The 21,009-nt window shown below is 41.3% G+C and overlaps 1 protein-coding gene and 1 pseudogene across 1 annotated transcript in view; both read right to left on the reverse strand.

The window, feature by feature from the left end:
• Ube2g1 (ubiquitin conjugating enzyme E2 G1) overlaps positions 1-18,479 on the reverse strand; it is a 74,889-nt gene extending 56,410 nt beyond the window's left edge. Inside the window, exon 1 of the mRNA XM_034505908.2 lies at positions 17,841-18,479. Coding sequence (XP_034361799.1) covers positions 17,841-17,886 — 46 coding nt within the window. The 5' untranslated portion in view covers positions 17,887-18,479. The remainder of the gene's footprint in view (positions 1-17,840) is intronic.
• Positions 7,300-9,421, reverse strand: LOC143442526 (small ribosomal subunit protein uS19 pseudogene; annotated as a pseudogene).
• Positions 18,480-21,009: the final 2,530 nt, after the last annotated feature.

Below are 21,009 nucleotides of genomic sequence, written 5' to 3' on the forward strand. Positions count from 1 at the left end.
TGGAGAATGGAGAGACATTTTCTTCAGTGGTGTAGCCACCAGTAAGATAACTATGCTCCTGTAAGTAACACAAAGCTCAATGGTATTTATACACATACATACATACATACATACATACATACAAACAAACAAACAAACAAACAAACAATATAAGGTGCTAAAGAGATGACTCAGCAGCTAAGAATGCTGGCTGCTCTTCCAGAGGATCCATGTTCAATTCCCAGAACTCCCATGGCAGCTCACAACTGTCTGTAACTTCAGTTCCAGGGTACCCAACACTCCCATACAGACATATGCAGAAAAAAACACAATGCAGGGCAGAGGCAAGTGGATCTCTTTACTTTAAGGACAGCCTGGTTTACAGAGGGAGTTCCAGGACACCCAGGGACAGACCTAGTGTAAATTAGTTTAATTAATTTAACTAAAGATTCAATACAAGGCTATTTGTAAGTTGCTAGGTTACCTATGACTAGGTATCTGACTTCAGGCTGGTAAGACATTACCCTAATACATTATTCTATTAATTTTTAAAAAATGATCATTCAAACCCACAGAAAACTTTCTAAATTCTGCTCAACTCAGTGACTGATTAGTCCCTTCCTGTTCTTGGTACAACCTTATTATATATAGCAATGTCTTTTTTTTTTTTTTAAGTAATTCCAAGTACTTTGAAATTAAATAAACCCAAGTTCAGGAACACAGATACAAAGCTAAAATAACCCCAGTTACCATATACTTACCAAATACCACTCTGATAATAACTTCAAATATATAAACATTTTCCACATGGCCATCACGAATCATTCTGTCAAGTTCACAATGTTCGTTTATAATCCTTTCTAATGATCATATAAACTATGATACATGCATGATCATATACATATAATATATAATAAAGAATATACATGACTAAGAAATGGTACTAAAAGAATGATAATGGAAACTAAAGAAATGATATATACTAAGTTAGGAGTGGTGGCTCATGTCTGAAATCCTAGAACTTGGGAGGGGTAAGGCAGGCAGGAAGATAGGAAAGACTTCAAGAACAGCCTAGGCTACACAGTGTTTCTAAAGGTCACTTTGTTTTTCTTTTTCTTTTTGGTTTTTCGAGACAGGGTTTCTCTGTGTAGCCCTGGCTGTCCTGGAACTCACTCTGTAGACCAGGCTGGCCTCAAACTCAGAAATCCGCCTGCCTCTGCCTCCCAAGTGCTGGGATTAAAGGTGTGTGCCACCACTGCCTGGCCTAAAGATCACTTTTATGGGTGGAAAATTTGGCTCAGTTATTAAAGAGTACTAGCTGCTCTTGCAGAGGACCCTACCACCCACATGGGTTGCACAGTCATTTAATGCACGCAAACAAACACTTGTAAGCGCCAAGTAAATTTTTAAAGGGTTCTGGGGTAGTTCATCAATTAAGAGTACTAGCTGCTCCTCCTGAGGACCCAGGTTTGATTGTCAGCACCCACTTGACAGTTCACAACCATCTTCAATCCCAGAAGATCTGATGCCCTCTTCAGGCCTCAGCAGCACTAGGCATGCCTGTGGTACACCCAGATGCAGATGCACACACACAAGAGCATAGTTTTGTATCTACACCTTTTGTTTTGTTTCAAAATAGGGTGTCTCTGTGTAGCCCTGCCTTTCCTAAAACTTGCTCTGTAGACCAAGCTGGCTTTGAACTCAAATTTTCCTGCCTCTGCCTTCTGAGTGCTGGAATTAAAGGCATGTGACACTATACCACCCAATTTACACAGGTACCTTATGGCAGGTTAGGTATACAGCTGTCTGTCTGTTGGGGAGGAGTTTAAAAGAATCTAAAACATGATACTTAAATTGTTGCCACAAGACAGAAATAAGAGGAAAGCAATAAGCAAGTGGTTTTCAAAGACTATCCTTTGTCTCTCCACCAAAAGCATGTGAACTGTGATTGTTTCGAACAGATATTTATGTTAGAGTGATAGAAATTCATGAAGCTTTCCATATTTTTATGGATTTGTTAAAGAAAATGAAATTATGGATTTCACAGGAAAATAGACAAAATTAAAGTATACTGAGTCAACCCAGACACAGAAAGACAAATAGTACATTTTCTTTCATATGCAGATCTTAGTTTCTAATTGTTAAATATATGTATTTAAATGAGAGCAAGATGAGAGTTAATAGGACATATTAGATATGAAAGCAGACGGACTGATAGAAGCAGGTTGGTAGAGAAATGGAAGAGAATCAGCCAAAACTAAGTATGTATTAAAAATGCTATAAGGGAACCTATTACTTTGAAAGCTAGTTTTTTAACTAATACTTTTTAAATAGTATGTCACAGATCATATTGGTGCCAGTGGAGCCCAGAAGAGGGCATCAGGTCTCCTTGGAGTTATAGAAAGTTGTAAGCCTCCCTCCTCACATGGGTACTGCAAATGTGGGGTCTTCTATGTAATATAAGTATCCTTAACTATTTAGCCATTTCTTCCATCCTTTTTAAGTAATACTTTCTTAAACACGTGGACAATATTGATAAAAGAAATTAAATGATTTTCAGACTGCAGTCTCTATCCAAACATATCCACAGATCTCCAGACTACAAAAAAACTCTTGGTTGACAAGAATATGGATTAAAGCCTTTGGAAAATTCTTGGGGGGGGGGGGAGAGGTAGGGGGGAGAAAGGAGGGAGGGATAAAAAGAAAAAAGCTAAACTTATCTTGGCAAAGCTGAATATGGCAGCAAGAAATCTCAAAATGTATTCACTGCCAAGGATCTATAAAGCAGTTATATATAATCTAAGTGACCTACTTAAAGTAAACGTAGGGTAAACATCTTCTTGAAAGCCCTAATGAAGTCTTAGAGTTAACAATGGATACTTTCAAGAGCTTAGTGTTCTGCACTGGCTGGTGATCCATCTCCACCACCCAAGTGTGCTAGACCACTTTTAAGTATCCCCAAGCAAGGGTTGGGACAGGGTTTTCCTTTTATTTTCCTGGAAAAATAAAAACAAAACCCTGCCCCAACCCTTACTCTGCCTGGGTGTGTGTGTGAGAGTGTGTGTGTGTGTGTGTGTGTGTGTGTGTGTGTGTAGCTCAGAGAGGCAGAGAAAACACCCAGCTGACATTCCTCTTCAACCAGTGTCCCAGAAGAAAAAGCTTTCTCCTTTTCCATGCCGTCTTAAATACCCTTCAACTCAAAAGACCCTCTTTCCTGGTTATGTTCACTCCCTGTGGGCTACTTACTTACTCCCTTCCTCTTGACATAGGATTGACTTTATTTAGCTCTTGGGAGTAAAGGTCTGTGCTAAGACACACCACCACAAGGTCTTTTCAGTAAATAACAAAGTTGTTGGGTGTTCACAGTGTGATCAAATATCCTGCAACACTCAAGTGCAATGGGCCATTTCAACTTTACCATTTTGTCCCACCTCAGATGCCACGGCAATATTTTACCCAACTCTCTATATTTTATATTATATTTTATAGTAATTACAAACGTTGACTGTCTTCTGTACTAAACAAAAACATTTTTACCAGGATCTCATAAACCCAATATTTAAAGACAATTCAAGTAAGAAAACTACTTCGATAAAGAACTAATTCTTAGGATAGATACTTTTCTAATTGTCATTCTGTCATAAAGGACAGATACTTTTCTAATTGTCATATCTGTCATAAAGGACAGATAGGCAAGTAGAAGTTCAATATAACATTGTTAAGATAACTAATTTAGAAAACTCTCAGTGGAGTTAAATTTTAACTAAAAGTAGGCTGGAAAGAAGGCTCAGTGGTTAAGATCACATGCTGCTCTTCCAGAACCTGTGTTTAGTTCCCAGCACCCTTGTAAGGTGATAATTCCACCTGTAATTTCAGCTAAAGAGGATCAAACACCGTCTTCTGGCCTCTGCAGGTATGCATATACCTGGCAAACACATATACCTGAATATTTAAATTAATACACATAAATAAAAATAATAGCTGAGCCAGGAGGTGGTAGCACACTCCTTAATCCCAATGCTAGGGAAGCAGAATCAGATGCATTTCTGTGACTTCAAGGCCAGTCTGGTGTACAGAGCTAGCTCCTGAACAGCCAGGTCTACTCAAAGAAACCCTGTCTTGAAAAAAACAAAACAAAAATAGTAATAGCTGGAAGTGGTGTCACACACCTTTAGTCCTGACAACTGGGAAGGAGAGGAAGTTGGATCTCTGACTTTGGAAGCTAGCATGGTCTACAAAGCAAGTTCCAGGACAGTCAGGCTACATAGAAACCTTGTATTGAAAAACCAAAAGAGATAAATAATAAGGAGCTGGGGATGCTTCAGCTGTTGGCAGCACTTGCTGTTTTTACAGAAGAACCCAGATTTAGTTCTCAGAACCAACATGTTAAGACAATACTCTGAAGATAATGTGGTTATATTATTTTAGAGTAGTTTGAGTAGATAACATTAATGCTGAATTTGGGGTTTTGTTTTTTTTTGTTTTGTTTTGTTTTGTTTTTTGTTTTTTTGTTTTTTCACAGGATTTCTCCTGTGAAATCCTGTGAATTGTGGTGGCTCACAAACATCTGCAACTTCAGTTCTAAGAAATCCAATGCCTTCTAACCTCTGCTGATACCAGGCATGAATGTAGCACATAAAACATACATGCAGGCAAAACCACCCATTAACATATACTCACATATATGAGGCTGGAGAAATGGCTAGGAGTTAAGAGCACTAACTGCTCTTCCAGAGGCCCCGGGTTCAATTCCCAGCACCCACAAGGCAGTTTGAAACTGTCTATAACTCCAATTCAGAGGATCCAACACTCTCACACAAACATACATGCAGGCAAAACACCAACACACATAAAATAAAAAAATAAGCACACATAAAACAAATCAAAAACATTTTAAGAAAAATCTTTTTTAAAAATTTTATCTATAACATTTTGAAGTAATAAAGGATTCAAATACTACTTCACTTTGGGCATTGTTAATTCTTTGATTTAAAGTACTTGTAAAAATATGCATGCAGGGACTGAAGAAAACATTTAATTAAATTTCAGCATGGGCAGTGGTGGCGCACACCTTTAGTTCCAGCACTTGGGAGGCAGAGGCAGGCAGATTTCTGAGTTCGAGGCCAGCCTGGTCTACAGAGTGAGTTCCAGGACAGCCAGGACTACACAGAGAATCCTGTGGGGGAAAAAGAAAAAAAAAAAAAAAAAAAAAAAAAAAAACCCAAAAAATTCAGCATTAATGTTATCTACTCAAACCACTCTAAAATAATATAACCACATTATCTTCAGAGTATTATCTTACCATTACTATAGAAAAAATAACTTCCTCTAGCTCATTTTAAATATGAAATTATGACAGAACCATCTTAAAGGAAACTGGTCAGAATACCTCATTATTTACTCCAATGTTATTTATTACTTGACCCATAAAGAATCTCCAAGGGCCCCCTGGAATGATACACACAGTAAGTAAAAGTATTCTAGTTAGTGGAAAGCTGAGAAAAAAAGGCAATATACCAATCAAGATGGGGATGGGGTGAGGCATATACTTCAAGTATTTTGGCTTTTGGTTGTTGTTGTTTTCCCTGTTTTCATTTTTGATACAGTTTCCTAGCTCTCCTGACATGGCACACATGCCTGGCAGAATTTGATTCCTAGACCCACTGTGGAACCCATAGTGGAAGAAATGAACACATGTAAGCATATGTGTAAGCATACATGTGCCCTTGCATTCACATACACATCCATAACATATACACATGCAATAAACAAAACGTTTAATGCTGCATGGGCCTGTACCTCCATGCACACATTACATATGCATGTAAAGGCATACAAATGAGTGGTAGGGATAGAGAAGGAGGGAGAGACAAAAGGAAAGGGGAAAGAAAAAAAAGAAAAAAAAGAAAGAAAAAGGGAAAAAAGTACATTTAAAATGATTGCCAAAATGAAATTTTAAATGGTCAGTCTAAAAAAACAAAACAGGTATAGATGAAAACCAAGCTACTAATCTGGAAAATAAAGGGGATAATGAAGTGAAATTTCTGATTTCTTTAACAACTCAGTTGTGTCACATCGTGTTTTTTCTGGAAGCTGTCTTGTGAGAGAGCATGAATGTGATGTTTTGCTGAAACAGACACTTCAGAGGGTGTATGAGGTTTAGAAAGAATATAAAATAGAACCCCACAGTGAGGACACTCTTGCATTGGTATGCCCCTACAATGCTTTGCTGGTCTTAAAAACACACAAAAGAACTTCTCATGGTATTCCACCTCATTCTGGCCACTTTTCTGACTTGTGCCAATTCGTCAGAGCCTTGCTGTTTCTGCTGGATCATGCTGCCACTACTGATTGATGTTCGGTGTTTGCTATTGAAATGGACTGCTGATTGATACCCCAACATTGAAGAGTGGAATCGCCCCAAGGAACTACTTCTAAACAGGTACACAACACCCTTTCCTATTATTCTTCTTTTTCCCCTACCTCTGGTTGGTGGGTTAGAAGAGAAGTTGAAGCATTTAAGAACCCTAGATAAAATAGGTTTTGAAAAATCTAAGCCTTCAGAAGGGAGTCTACATAATATACTGACAAAAGATAGTCAGAAGAGGGTAGTATGGGTAAAAAGAGCAACACTTAAACTTTGCCATGCCTTCACTTCACAATCAAGTGACCCAACTGTTAATCACTGAGAAATTGTCAATAGAGTTTATCCCAAAGTATAAAATAAAATATATAGGCTGTAAAGTGGTGGCACCTGCCTTTAATCCCAGCACTCAGGGAGCAGAGACAGGCAGATCTCTGTGAGTTCTTGGCCTACAGAGTAAGTTCTAGGGCAGCAAGGCTGTTACAAAAACTGTCTTGAGATAGGTAAGACAGACAGACAGACAGTAAACAACTAAGTGGGAAAAAATAGAAACCTTCCTTATGGAATAATTCTGGGAGTTAGCAGATATCCCTCTTCCCAGGTTTATTCCTGTTCCCAGTATGTGAGTACAGAGAAAGCTGAGTTGGGTAAGGTGACACATAGCTGTAGTATCAGCAGCTATATGGCTGGGACAAAAAGAGTACAAGTTTGAAGGCAACATGGAATATAAACAAGTCCTAAATCAGAGTCTATATAGACAGACCCATTTCAAAAAAAACCAAAGAAGGGAACACAATTGTAGTGGCAAACACACCTTTAATACCAGCACTTAGGAGGCAGAGGCAGGCTGATCTCTGAGCTTGAGCCCAGCCTGGTCTACAGGGTAAGTTCCAGAACAGCCAGGGCTACACGAAGAAACTGTGTCACAAAAAAAAAAAAAAAAAAAAAGCAAAAACATTCAAAATTTAAACTCAGTCTCTTTAAAATATCCAAGTCCCTCTAAAACTTCAAAATATCTCAACTGTAGGCTCATATAAAAATAAAAAATAAGTTACATACTTTCTTTTAAAAGGTGAGAATCAGGGCAGTTATAAAGCAAATCAAACAAAGCAAGTCCAACAGTGTAAAGAGTCACTGCTTAACGTCTGGGACCACTCAGGATCCATTGAGCTTCAAAGGTCCTTGGCAGCAACATTTATCTAGCTCTGTCATCCACAGCACATGCAGCTTTTCTTATAAGCTCAGACTGGCTCCACTCTATAGCTGCTGCTATCCTAGTCATCCTTTACACAGGGTTTCTCTGTGTAGCCCTGGCTGTCCTGGAACTCACTCTGTAGACCAGGCTGGCCTTGAACTCAGAAATCCGCCTACCTCTGCCTCCCAAGTGCTGGGATTAATGGCGTGCGCCACCACCGCCCGGCTATCCTAGTCATTTCAAAATGTTGGCATGTCCACTGCAACTGTGCTGCACTTTTACCAATACCCTCTTCTCAGTTTTTTCTTCAGGGACTCTAACCTTGTCACATAGTGTAAAACCTCAACTGCTCTCCATGATCTCTAAAATCCTACGTACTCTGAGGCTGCATCTAGTTCCCACTACAGTTGATCTGCCAGAAGCAGAGACAAACACTAAGTTCGACACTTCTCCCCTGGGTGACCAGCCAGCAGCCAAATGGCAGGTTCACTACATTGTACCATTTCCATTGTGGAAAGGGCAATGTTTTGTCCTTGCTGAAATATAACTTATTCTGGTTTTCGATTTGCCTTCCTGCATATAATGCTTCTGCCAAAACTAAACCCATGGGATTAAAGAATATTTTATCTACTACCATGGTATTCCACATGGCATTGCTTCTGACCAAGGTGCTCACTTCACAGCCAGAGAAATGGGGGCTATCTCAAATAATCCACTGCTCCTTACCATGTTTGTCACCATACTGAATAGCTGGCCTGTTAAAACAGTGGGATGGCCTTTTAAAGACACACATATAAAGCCAGGGTTCTCCTGAAGGTGGTCTGGTATATGCTTTGATTCACCATCCAATATATAGTACAGTTTTTCTCAAAGTCAGGATTCATGAGTTTAAGAATCAAAGGGCAAACCTGTGATGACTCATCTTGGTTGTCAACTGGTTACATTCTGAAATCAAATAAAACACAAGCAGCTGGACATGCCTGTGAGGAATTTTCTTGATCATTTTTAAGTGGAAAGATCCACCCCAAATCTTATGTTCCACATAAAAGGACACAAAAGGAGTAAGTTTTTGCTTTTTGCCCACTTGACTTCATTGAACTTTATCTAACCTGTTATAGACCCATTCCTTCATTGGTATTAAAATCAATTCTTCAGGATTCCAACATAGACTAAAGACCAGCAACTTTCTAGGAATCCTAGACTCCCGTGCCAGGTTGGAACTTCTGTGATATCTAGTCTCGTAAACTGAATAACTACCAGGGTTTGTGGCCTTTCCATTAGGAAACAGCCACTCTTGAATTACTTGAACCACCACCTTTAAGCCAGTCTTTCTATTTTGCCCCTCCAGAAACTAAACATGAGTCTTTATTTGCCTCAGCTACTTGAGGGGGGGGGAATGATGCAGGAATAGGTGGCACTAATACCAAGCCAGCCGTGCTTCAAAGGCTTGTAGGTGTTGGAGAACTCGAACAAGCAATAGCATGTCATCTCTGTTTAATTTCCATCTGGTTGAAGGTCATGCCATTGTATAAGCCCACCATGCTGCATACTATCTCTGGCAGGATGATCATGTCCCTCAGGTGGATCTTCCACCTCAGGCTTCTCCACAGGTAGCACCTCCTACTTCGTCTTTCTCAAATGCTTGAGTAGTATGAGTGCTGCTTCCACTGCCTCTGGAAGGCACTGTACAACTGCATCTGCTGCTCATAGGACATTTCCAGCAATTGGTCCAGATCCACATCATGTGGATGAATTTGCAGATCTACTTCTCCACTTCAGCCATCTTGATGGCTGCTCAGAAACACTGGCTCCATCTGTGAAGTTATCTTGAACTTCCTGTAAGCTATTCTTAATAACAAATGTTAACTACATTCTAGTACATGATACAGATCATGGAAGGACCTGTTTATTCCTAAGAAAAGCATATTGGAAATAGTATCTACTGCTCAGCTTTACCATGTATATTTTTCAAAAAATAAATAAAGCTAATAAAAATTAAGACAGGACTTGCTGATGTGGTGCACATCCTTAATTCCAGCACTCAAGAAGCAGAGAGACTGGTAAATGTCTTTGAGTTCAATGTCAGCCTGGTATACATGGTGAGTTCAGGGCCAGCTAAGGCTATATAGTGAGGACCTGGTCCAAAAAATAATAAAACAACCATATTTGTGGGTACAGACCCAAAGAGTCTTAAAATATTTGCATATACATATTTACAGCTGCACTAATCACAAGAACAAGAAGTGGAAACAAGCCAAGGTGTTATAGCACATGTCTTTAATCCCAACACTCAAGGAGGCAGAGGCAGGTGACTCTGTAAGTTCCAGGCCAGCCTGATTACAGAGTGAGTTCCAAAACAGCCAAGGCTTCACAGAGAAACCCTGTCTGAAAAAGGCCAAAAACAAAAACGAGAAACAAAAAGTAGACCAGGAGCCAGCAAGATGGCTAAATGAACTTCAGTTTGATTCTAGAGACCTGCATAGCAGGAGAAAAGAGACTCCATCCAGCAAGTTGCCCCTCTGACCCCGTACCATGGCACATGTGCCCAAACACATACAAACAAAACAAATGTAATTTAAAATTAAAGGTTTAAAATGGCTACAAGAGGGGGCTGGAGAGATTGCTCAGAGGTTAAGAGCACTGGCTGCGCCGGGCAGTGGTGGTGCACGCCTTTAATCCCAGCACTTGGGAGGCAGAGGCAGGAGGATTTCTGAGTTTGAAAGCACAATAAGATATTACTACATAACTATTAGAATAGCTAAAATTAAGATGTGTGTAGACATAGTCACCAAATGTTGGCAAAAAGTTTGACTCACTCTGGTCTACAGAGTGAGTTCTAGGACAGCCAGGGCTACACAGAAAAACCCTGTTTTGAAAAAAAAAGAAAAGAAAAGAAAAGAAAAGAAAAGAAAAGAAAAGAAAAGAAAAGAAAAGAAAGAGAGAGCACTGGCTGCTCTTTCAGAGATTCTGAGATCAATTCCCAGCAACCACATTGTGGCTCACAACCATCTGTAATGAGATCCCATGCCCTCTTTTAGTGTGTCTGAAAACAGGGACAGTATACTCATAAACATTAAATAAATCAATAAATATAAAATGGCTACAAGAATAAACATATTTTGTCAATCAAAGAAATAAAAATATCTTCTGTGTAGTGACACAAGCCTATAACCCCAGCACAAGGGAAATAGAGATAAGAGAATCAGAGATTCAAGGTCATCCTTGTCTACCATAGACTGGGAAGGGGACAAAGAAAAGGAAAGAACTACCAAAGATTTTCTATGATTGCACCACTTCATATTCCCACCAGTAATATATAAAAGGTTTTCTTAGTATCTTTGCCAACATTTGGTGACTATGTCTACACACATCTTAATTTTAGCTATTCTAATAGTCATGTAGTAATATCTTATTGTGCTTTCAATTTGCATTTCCCTAATGTCTACTGATACCAAACATCTTTCCATTTGCTTATTTGCCATCTGTGTAAACATCCTTCTTTAGTGAAATGTCTGTCTTTTTTGCTTGTTTCCTAAGTGACTGGTTTTTACTGTATAGTTCGGTTTCTTACACATTGGCTTTTGCCAAATATATCTTGCAAAGACAGTGGTTCTCAACCATCTTCCTCCTATTGTAAAACCTCCAACCATAAAATTATTTTCATTGCCACTTCATAGCTGTAATTTTGCTACTGTTATAAATCATAAATGTCTATGTTTTCTGATGGTCTTCAGTGACCCTGTCAAAGGGTAGCTTGAGCCACCCAACCCCCAAAAGTTGAGAACTGATACTTTAGAACTAGAGAGGATCACTGGATAAAAGCATTTGCCATATAAGCCTGATGACCTAAATGTGGTATCTGAATCCAGCACAAAGGAGGAAGGAAAAACCAAAACTCTAAAAAGTTATCCTTAAACTCTCAAACGCATGATGTGACATGCACAAACCCACAAACACACATAATACATAATAGTCATTCCAATTCATAACTAGTGTTTGTGTGTATGTAGTATGTATGTGTAATGTACACCACTATAGGTGGTGGTTATGTGAATGAAATGTATGAAGGTTTGTGGACTCATACCTACCTTCAGATGCTTAGGGTACAAAAGGATGCCAAGAGCCTTTCTCTTTCTCAAGACAGGGTCTCTCTCACTGACACTGAACTAAAGCTCCTTGTTTTCACTTAGCTAGAGGGAGCTAGCCAAGGAACTCCAAGGATCCAGATATAAGCCTGTCCATCCTCCTCATCTATGCTGGTGTTACAAGACACTTGAAGCTATAGGCTCCTGCATGGGTGCTAGGAGCTTGAACTCATACCTACATATCAAGGATTCTTACTGAGAGCCATCTTTCTCAACCCTGTAGTCTATCTTCTCATCTCCCTAAAAGTTTTCATACACTCAAAGGTTTTAGTTTTAATAATGTCTAACGTATCAATATTTTCTTCTATGGATTATGCTTTCATTCTAGTAATAATCAAGAGATCCTTAATTCATAAACAAGTGGAAATATCACAAAATATAATGTCTTATTTTAAGTAAAGCTTCATATAGAACTATTGGTACTGCTTTATAATAAATATATTAATGAGCTGATAAATATCTAAAAGCTTTTCTTTAATTTCTAAACATGTAGGCTCTTTCTTTTTGGTTTGGGAATCAAACTTAGACTCACACATCTTAGGCAAAGTGTACCACTGGGCCATACTTTCCATTTCAACAATTTTTTCCTTTAAAATTTGTTTGTTGTTGTTGTTTGTTTTGTAAGGTATACAGATGTTTATATCTTCACCACCTGCATGTCTAGTGCCTGCAAAAGCCAGAAGAGTGTCAGATCCCTGGAAAATGAAATTAGATGATTCTAAATCACCACATGGGTACTGAGAATCAAACCCTGGTCATCTGCAAGGGCAGCCAGCACTCTTAACCACTGAGCCATCTCTCCAGTCCCTCAACAATTCTTATGTTCATTACTCTGAATCTTTCACATACTAGAGGAATTATCATTTATTCTATTTTCTCTCCTTTGTGATTTCTACTGGGATTATCAGAAGGCCAATACATTCTTTAAAAAAACTACTAAGAAGTATTAAATTCCTGGGCTGAGGGTGTGGCTCAGTAGTAGAATGCTTGCACCCAGCATTCACCTAGGTTCAATCTCTAGCACCACAAAATAAAGGGAAAAAAGTAAAGGAATCCACGGATTCCTAGGCCATATCAACAAATACAAACTAATTCTCTTTGAAGGAGACCAGAAATCTCTATTTTTACAGTCTGACATGTACAACTTAACAACCTACTTAAGACAGGTAGGCAAGAAATACAGGTTATAGATTTTTAAAGTTACTTTTAATATACACAAAGTTTCTATTATAAAAGCCCAAATTTTGTCATTTTTGTTATTGTATAAAGGGATTCTCCTATTTTAGAATGTCTATGAAATAAGAAAATAGAAAAAAGGAAAAGCAGAATGTAAAGATATAGCTCTGTTGGTAGGGTACTTGCCTAGCATGCAGTTCTGTATTCAATACCTAGAATAACATAAAACCAGGCATAATAACACATACCTATAATTCAAGTATCCACCTGATGGAAGGCTATGGGATCAGAAGTTTAGGTCATCATTGGATATACCCTGAGCTACATCAGATCCCACCTTTCAAAATAAATATGGTTTTTGGTTTTGTTTTTCTTTTTACTTATTTATTTTGTTGTTTGTTTTGAGACAGGTAGCCAACAAACTCTGATTGTCCTCTTCAGCCTCTCTCCCATATCTGGGATTTACAGGCTTGAGTCACAACCTGGCTCACTTAACCTATTTAAGATCTTCTTTTAAAATTTTATGCATATCCAAGTTTTGCCTTCATGAATGTCTGTCTGTGTACATGTGTGTAGTGCCCACAGAAGCCAAGAGAGCATTATATCCCTTAGATCAATATTCTTAAACCCTGAGCCATCTCTCCAGACATTACCTATGACTGTGTGTTATTTTATACAGTTTTACTACAATGAAAAAATAATACTAAGATGATATTTAGTAAGTAAACTAATTTTGAGTATTTGAGATTCCCCACCCCAACTCCTAGTGCCCCAGACAGAGTCTTACTATGTAGATAAGGATTTCCTTGAACTCAAAGATTTATCTGCATCTGCCTTACAAGTACTGGGACCAAAGGAGTATACCATCACATATGGTATTTGATTTTTAAATTCTACTTCATGGGACTAATAGATGGCTCAACAGTTAAGAACATTTGACTGCTCTTCCAGAGGACCCAGATGGATACCCAATACCCACATGGCATCTCACAACCATCTGTAACTCCAGTTCTAGCAAGTCTGATGCCCTTCTCTACCACCAAGAATGCACCAGGCACCCAAGTGATACACAGACATACATACAAGCAAAATACCCATACACATTAAAAAAAAAAAAAATTTAGTAAAGTAAAATTCTACTTCACTAGCCGGGCAGTGGTGGCACACACCATTAATCCCAAAACTTGGGAGGCAGAGGCAGGTGGATTTCTGGTTGAGGCCAGTCTGGTCTATGTTGGAGTGAGTTCCAGGACAGCCAAGGCTACACAGAGAAACCCTGTCTCCGAAAAAAAACACAAAAAAAAAAAAAAAAGAAAGAAAAAAAAATCTACTTATTCTACTTCACTGATTGTGTTAACTACAGCTCCCTGGAGAGCAATTTACCCACTTGAATACAACAAGAAGTTTATAAAATAAGGTCCTAGCTCTAGTAACTCCATTAACAGGATTCATTTGACCTTCAGCATTTATTTGACCTCAATAAGCCTCTGTTTTCTTTCAGGAGGATTAAATGAGATGTGTAAAAATTACAGTGGCTGGTAGGTGTCAGTCTTCAGCCAAGAAGCCATTAAGTGCATCACCTCTTCAGCTGAGGTAGGGCCTGTAACCCAGACTAGGAAGGTTGAGGTAGGCAGCCCATGTGTTCTAAATCCACCTTGAACTACAAAGAAAGATAATGTCTCAATTAAAATAAAACATAAAAAAAAATCTCTGTAAAAACAAGGTCCCTCAGAGGACTCTTGGTCAGGAGAAAAAAATGATTAATTTTTGTACTGTTTGTTTTTTTGTTTGTTTGTTTTTGAGGCAAGTATCTATGTAGCCCTGGCTGTCCTAGATCTATGTAGACCAGGCTGGTCTCAAATGCACTCCCAAATTCTGGGATTAAAGGCATGTGCCACCATGCCCAGCTCTGTATTCTAGTTTAACCTGTGTTTATAATACCTTTTAATTTTTTTTTAATTGATCTATTGTACTGAGGGACTTCTTGGTGTTTAATGAAATGCATCACAAAACAAAACAAAAAAATTGCCACTAAATCTGTAAAGAAGTAAGTCATAACCTAATAATATCACACAGAAATACACAAGCTATCTGATTTCATGTGTGTGTAAGGTGTTCTTACTGGCTTCCCAATAGCCACAGTGGTGACACACCATAATCCAATGACTCCGTCTCAGGGGACTTTGTCAATAGATATATTTTTCACTGTCACAAATGAGGGGATGTACTACTGGTATCTTAGTGGGTACAGACTAAGGAATGCTGTAACCTTTACTCCACGGGTACAATCCTCACAGCAACAACAGCCCTAAATATGGTACCAGAAATGAGAAATTACGTAACTCAGGGCACTATTCTGCTCAACTACTGAAGTAACAAAGCTCTTCATTACCAGATAAATTCTCCGACATAATGAGTCAAAAACTTTTGTCACTGGCACACTACTAGCTCAACAAATGCAGCCACTGCCATAAGTTTCTGAAACTCTTAACACTGAGAACACTTTACCAGATTATATTACCTAACCAGCTCGTTTTAGTATTTTTAAGGCATTTATAAGTTCACTAATTTCAAGATTACATTTTACCATTTACTATTTCCTTTTTTTTAAGATTTATTTATTTTATGTATGTGAGTACACTGTACCTGTCTTTAAACACACCAGAAAAAGGCACTGGATCCCATTACAGATGGTTGTGAGGCACCATGTAGTTGCTGGGAATTGAACTCAGGACTGAGTCATCTCTCCAGATCCCACCATTTACTATTTTCAAGTGATAAAAAAGCTCATTTAAAAAAAAATGCTAAAGTGAAAAAGAAAAAAACCTTTATTTTTAGGTGCTTATCCAGTCTTCCCAAATAAATTTCCACATTTCAATTAACAATCTTTGGTCCATACATTTTGAGCAAGATAATTAAGTATCCCTAAAAATGATTTTAAACTATTATTATTTCTGTGTATAAAAAAAAAAAAAAAAAAAAAAAAAACCAAAGAAAACAAAATAAACAAGCCTAGTGTAGTGGCACAGGATTCAAACCCCAGCACTCAGAGGACAAGAAGGTGGGGAGCAGACACTTAGAAGGCAGAAGACAGATCTGTGTAAGTTCAAGGCCAACCTGGTCTACATCTCAACAGTCAGGGTTATACAAGAGGTATAAAGGTAGAGGGGGGAGGTAGAGAGAGAGGGAGAGAGCAGGCAGACAGACAGGAGATACAGAGACAGACAGGCAAACAAGCATATTTCTGTGAGTTCCAGACAGCCAAGGACTCCATAGAAAAACCGTCTCCCAACAACAAAAAAGTATGCTCACAAACGGGTCTTATTCTAACATAGTGGTACTGTTAAACTGTAAAATCTTTTGCACCTTTTAAAATGTATGTCATTTCCATTATGTAAAGTTATTTTAATATTCAGTGCTTATTGTCTATTTAATAATTTGCCACATAATAAAAAAACTAATGCAGATAAAGTTGGTTTTATTGTTGGTTTTAGTTTTGTTTTCTGAGACAGGGTTTCCCTACATAGTCCTGGCTGTCCCCGAATCCACTACTATAGACCAGGAAGGCTTCGATAAAGAATTCCTACGAAGACAAAAATCTTAATTCCTTCCTGAAAACAAAAAAGGAGAAAATGACTACAGAAAAAGGATGTTTTAAAATAAGACGCAATAAATTATTTCACTTCTTTCGAAAATATTTCTGATGGGTATCCTAACTTTTCCATCCACTTCAAATCGCTGTCCCACCTAGAATTTTAATACTTGTCCAAATCTGCTAGCTCATGGTCTAATAATAAACCTAATTATACAATCTGTAACAGCCCCTGTCGACCTTTTCCTTAAGAAGCCATAAAGGTGATTTAAGTGACACCTCAAACTCATAGAAATCTATTTCATTTATCAACATTACGGCTTTCGACGCTAAGTTTAAAGGAGAGCGGCGGGGAAGGGGGAAGGACTGGCCACAGGTTGAGGAGGGGTGAAATCGCCTGAACCAAACAAGGCACACGCTTGGCGTAGGGCAGCAGGGGTAACTACCGGTTCATTTCTCTTTAAATCTGGCAGCACGTGGGGCGGCATTGTGAAGGTACCAACCCGCCTCCTCCCTCCCCCCTTCCACTCCGCACACGTACGCCTCCAGCGCGCATGCTCCGCTCACACAGTCCTAGCAGAGTAGGAGCCAACCCCCTAAAAAGTCAACCTGGAAGCCGCAAACGGCCGGAGGCCGGGACAATGGGGGAGGGGGACAGAGACTCCACGGGGGAGGCACTTAGCCACCGCCCGTGGCCAGAACCTAAGGCGAGCCACAGCCCGGCGGCTGCGGGCCTGCACGAAGGAGCCCGAGCCGTGCCGAGCACAAAGCCCCCGCCGGCCAGCGAGCGGCTCTCCTCAGTGCCCGCGCCCACCCTCCCCCAGACGGGCGGCGCAGCCCGAGCTCGTGCCAGGCGGAGGCAGGCGAAGCGGAGTCGCGCTCCCCGCCGAGCCCTCGGTGCCCCGCGCCAGCACCCAGGCCAGCCCCGCCGTCGCTTTTGTTGTCTGCCCTAACTCCGCGGACCCCGCGCTGCCGGGCCAGAAGTTTGGCGCGCCTCCCCTGTCCGGCCCCCGACACGGCTCGGACTCGCAGCCGCGCGGGGCCCGCAAGCTCCCGGGGTCCCCGAGGTCCCGCGGCCTCCGCCGCACCTGAGCCCGGGATCCGCCCCTCAGGGAGGGTCGGCCCGGCCGGGACCCACGCCCCTCCCCCGCAACGCCCCAGTGCCGTGGGGGAGGGGGCAGTCGCCCTGGGCGTCCGGCCCGTCCGAGGGCGAGGCTGGGGCGCGTCCCCGCCCCCAACACCCTCCACAGCCGGGCCAGGAGTGTCGCCGGCCGGCCGCGACCCGCGGGCTCCCACCCTCGCGGCCCGCCACCACCCAGCCTCCGAACGGGCGAGAGGAGGCGAGTGGCTCGTCAGTCCGCGATCGCGGCCCGGCGCCCCGCCGCTCACCTGCCAGCTGTCTTCGCAGTAGCAGCGCCGACTGCAGCTCCGTCATCCTCCCCACCAAGAGCCCGGGCTACCGCCGGGACTTCGACGGACTGGGGACAAGCTCTGACGGTGGCTGGAGCTAGGTGTGTTGAGGAACCGGGCCCCGCGACTGGAGCGCCGAAGCCGCGGGAGGCCGGTCTTGGGAGACCCGAGAAGCACCCCGCCGCCTAGGCGAGTCCGCTCCGCTCGGCTTTCCTCTCAGCGCCTCACGCCCGGAAGGGGAGGGTACCCGGGCGGCCGCGGCGCGCACTGGGACTTCGCTCGCCCGCTTCCCTTCTCAGCCCGCCCGTCGGCCCCACCGGTGCCTTCCCCCGCCACTGCCTCACTGCGCGCAGGGCCGCTCCGCGCAAGCGCGCTGAGCCTGCCTACTTCAGAAGCGGCACGCCTGCTAGCCCGACCCCCTCGGCCCTACTGCCCCGCCTCCGGCGGCGGAACCCCGCCCACCGCGCGTTGTGGGCTCAGCCCGGCCATCTTGGGAAGGTCCACGCCCGCCCAGCTGCGGAAGCGTCGCCTGGTAGACGCCCCGCGGACGCCATGACAAAGAGGTCGCGGAGGGTCAGGACGCCGCCTCCCGATATAAGCAGGAGGTCTGAGAGCGATGGGGCTCTGGTGGTAGATGTTGGCGAGAACCCAGCAGCCATCCAACACTACATCCGAGGTGTGCGAATTAGTCATTGTTACAAAGGCGAATTTAGTACTGGTGTGCCCCATTTTAAGCAGCCGCAAAATCGAGTGCATGGTGATAATTCATAAAGAATGCACAGAATGGTCCTTGAAATAAAATGCTATGAGTCTCATAGCAGAAAACGTTTAAATAAATAGTAAGACTGTGAGTAAAGTGCAGAGTGGTGATTAGCACAACCTGATACATGGTTCAGATTCACAACTAAGGCTGAGGCAGGAGGATTGGGAGAAGACCCCAAAACCCCATCGCTGCATAGCGATACCCAATCTCCGTCTCGGGGTGGGGATCCATAATAGATCAGACTCCTCTAGAAAGGCACCTACTATGTAAATAAAGTCCAAGTATGAAATCCAAGATTAGGAAAGGTCAACCTTATCCAACCTTGCCCATTTCCCAGTTTTTGTGCTTTGTCAACGTTGTAGCAATAAAGGAACAGAAAAGGGAAGGGGGAAAGTAACAATGACAGTCAACTCTGTTTATTTCAGTATTTATTCAATCCTTAGTTCCCTGTATCTGGACTGTAGGAAAACTCTTCATAGGAAATCAGGTACATTACTACCCACAAAAGCCTGAAGTTTCTGTGAGCTCCAAGAAAGGTGAACAAGTGAAGCAGATCCCGGCAGGCATGTAATAAAAATTACTGTACACGCAGGCACAAGGCCCTGGGTTGCCTCCCTAGCACAGTCCCAGCAGGCCAAAGGAACAAATAAACATTTAGTGAATCTGCCATTTTGAAATACTGCCCACCTAGGGACTAAGCCGGTTTTGTGGTTGGGATGAGGGTGGTAGTTTTTGTGGTTGTTTTGTTTGTTTTGGTTGGTTGGTTTTTGTGTTTTGTTTTGTTTTTGAGACAGGGTTTCTCTATAGCCCTAGCTGTCCTGGAACCCCTCTGCAGACCAGGTTGCCTCAAACTCAAGAGGTCTGCCTGCCTCTGCCTGGGGTGGGACTAAAGGCATGCACCACCATATCCCTCTGTGGGTTTGTTTTTAGGGATTTTGTTAGTTTTAATGAATATGTATATGAGCCTGGGTGAATTTATGTGTACCATGTGTATGCCTGGTGCCCAAAATCCAGAAGAAGGCATCACATGCCCTGGAATTGGATTTGCAGAGGGTCTTATGCGACTATACAATTGCTGGAAACCATCCTGTCCTCTGTGTCCTCTGAAAGAACAGTAAATTTCCTTAATCCTCGGCCATTTCTTAAGCCAGCCCATATATTTTTGTTTTTAAATATATTTGTTATGTAGAGCAATGACTTCATTAAGACATTTTTGTACATGTACTTTGCTCATATTCACACACATTCTTAATTACCTTCTTGTCCCATATCCCTTTCCCACTGGTACCCTTCCTCTTCCAAAATAATTCCATTCTACTTTCAGTTCTTAATTTTATTGAAATTTAGATTCCACACATGAGAAAGAAAACACTCATTTGTCCTTTTGAATCTGGCTTATTTCACTTAGCATGATGCCATCTAGGTTCATCCATTTTCTTTCAAATAACTTTTTCTAATGATTTATTTTTTAATTATGGATATGTGAGTGTCTTCATGGATATATGGGCACCATGTGTGTGCCGTCTCTGGAGGTCAGAAAAAAGATCTCTTAGAAATGGAGGTACAGACAGTTGTGAGCTGTCTTGTAGATTCTGTTAACCAAACCCAGGTCCTTTGCAAGAGCTACAAGTGCTCTTAACCACTGAGCCCCTTTATTTTAAGGTTTATTTTTGGTTTGTGTATTTGTTTGTTTTGAGACAAGGTCTTTCTGCATATCCTTGGCTGTTTTTGCACTCACTGTGTAGACCAGACTGGCCTTAAATACACCAAGATTCACCAGCCTCTTCCTCCTGAGTGCTAGGATTAGAGGAATATATTACCACCCTCTGGCAATAAATAATTTTTTAAAGTCAATATTTATTGAGAATAAGAAAATCAATACAAATACCAGTAGGCTTGAAGAATAGATCTCTTTTTCTGAGAATTCTCTAAACTCATCAGAAATGCCTACTGCAATTGTCTTCTCTCACTGAAAACAAATTTTACCTACAGAAAGAGGCAAGAGGTCCTAGAAGATGTACTAGTTTTTCATAAGTTTATTTCAGAAAACACCCCTCCTCAACTGAGTATGATGGTACATACCTGTGATCCCAGCACTAAGGAGGTGAAGGCAAGAGGATCAGTAGTGGTCCAAAGTCATCCTCAATAACATACAAACTGAGTTTGAGGACAGACTAGACTCTCTGAAAACCTATCTCAAAAAAAAAAAATTTTAAAAATAAAAATTCTTCCTGAGCTAAAATATTCCCTTTAAAACATCTTTTGTTTGCCAAGGCAGAGCTGGAAAGATGACTCAGTGGTTAAGAACTCTTGCTGCTCTTGCAGAGAACCCAAGTTTCATTTCCATTACCCGAATTGCAGCTCAGAATCCTAGCTACAATTCCT

This window comes from Arvicanthis niloticus, chromosome 6, assembly GCF_011762505.2.
Source record: "Arvicanthis niloticus isolate mArvNil1 chromosome 6, mArvNil1.pat.X, whole genome shotgun sequence".
In the NCBI taxonomy this organism is placed as follows: domain Eukaryota; kingdom Metazoa; phylum Chordata; class Mammalia; order Rodentia; family Muridae; genus Arvicanthis; species Arvicanthis niloticus.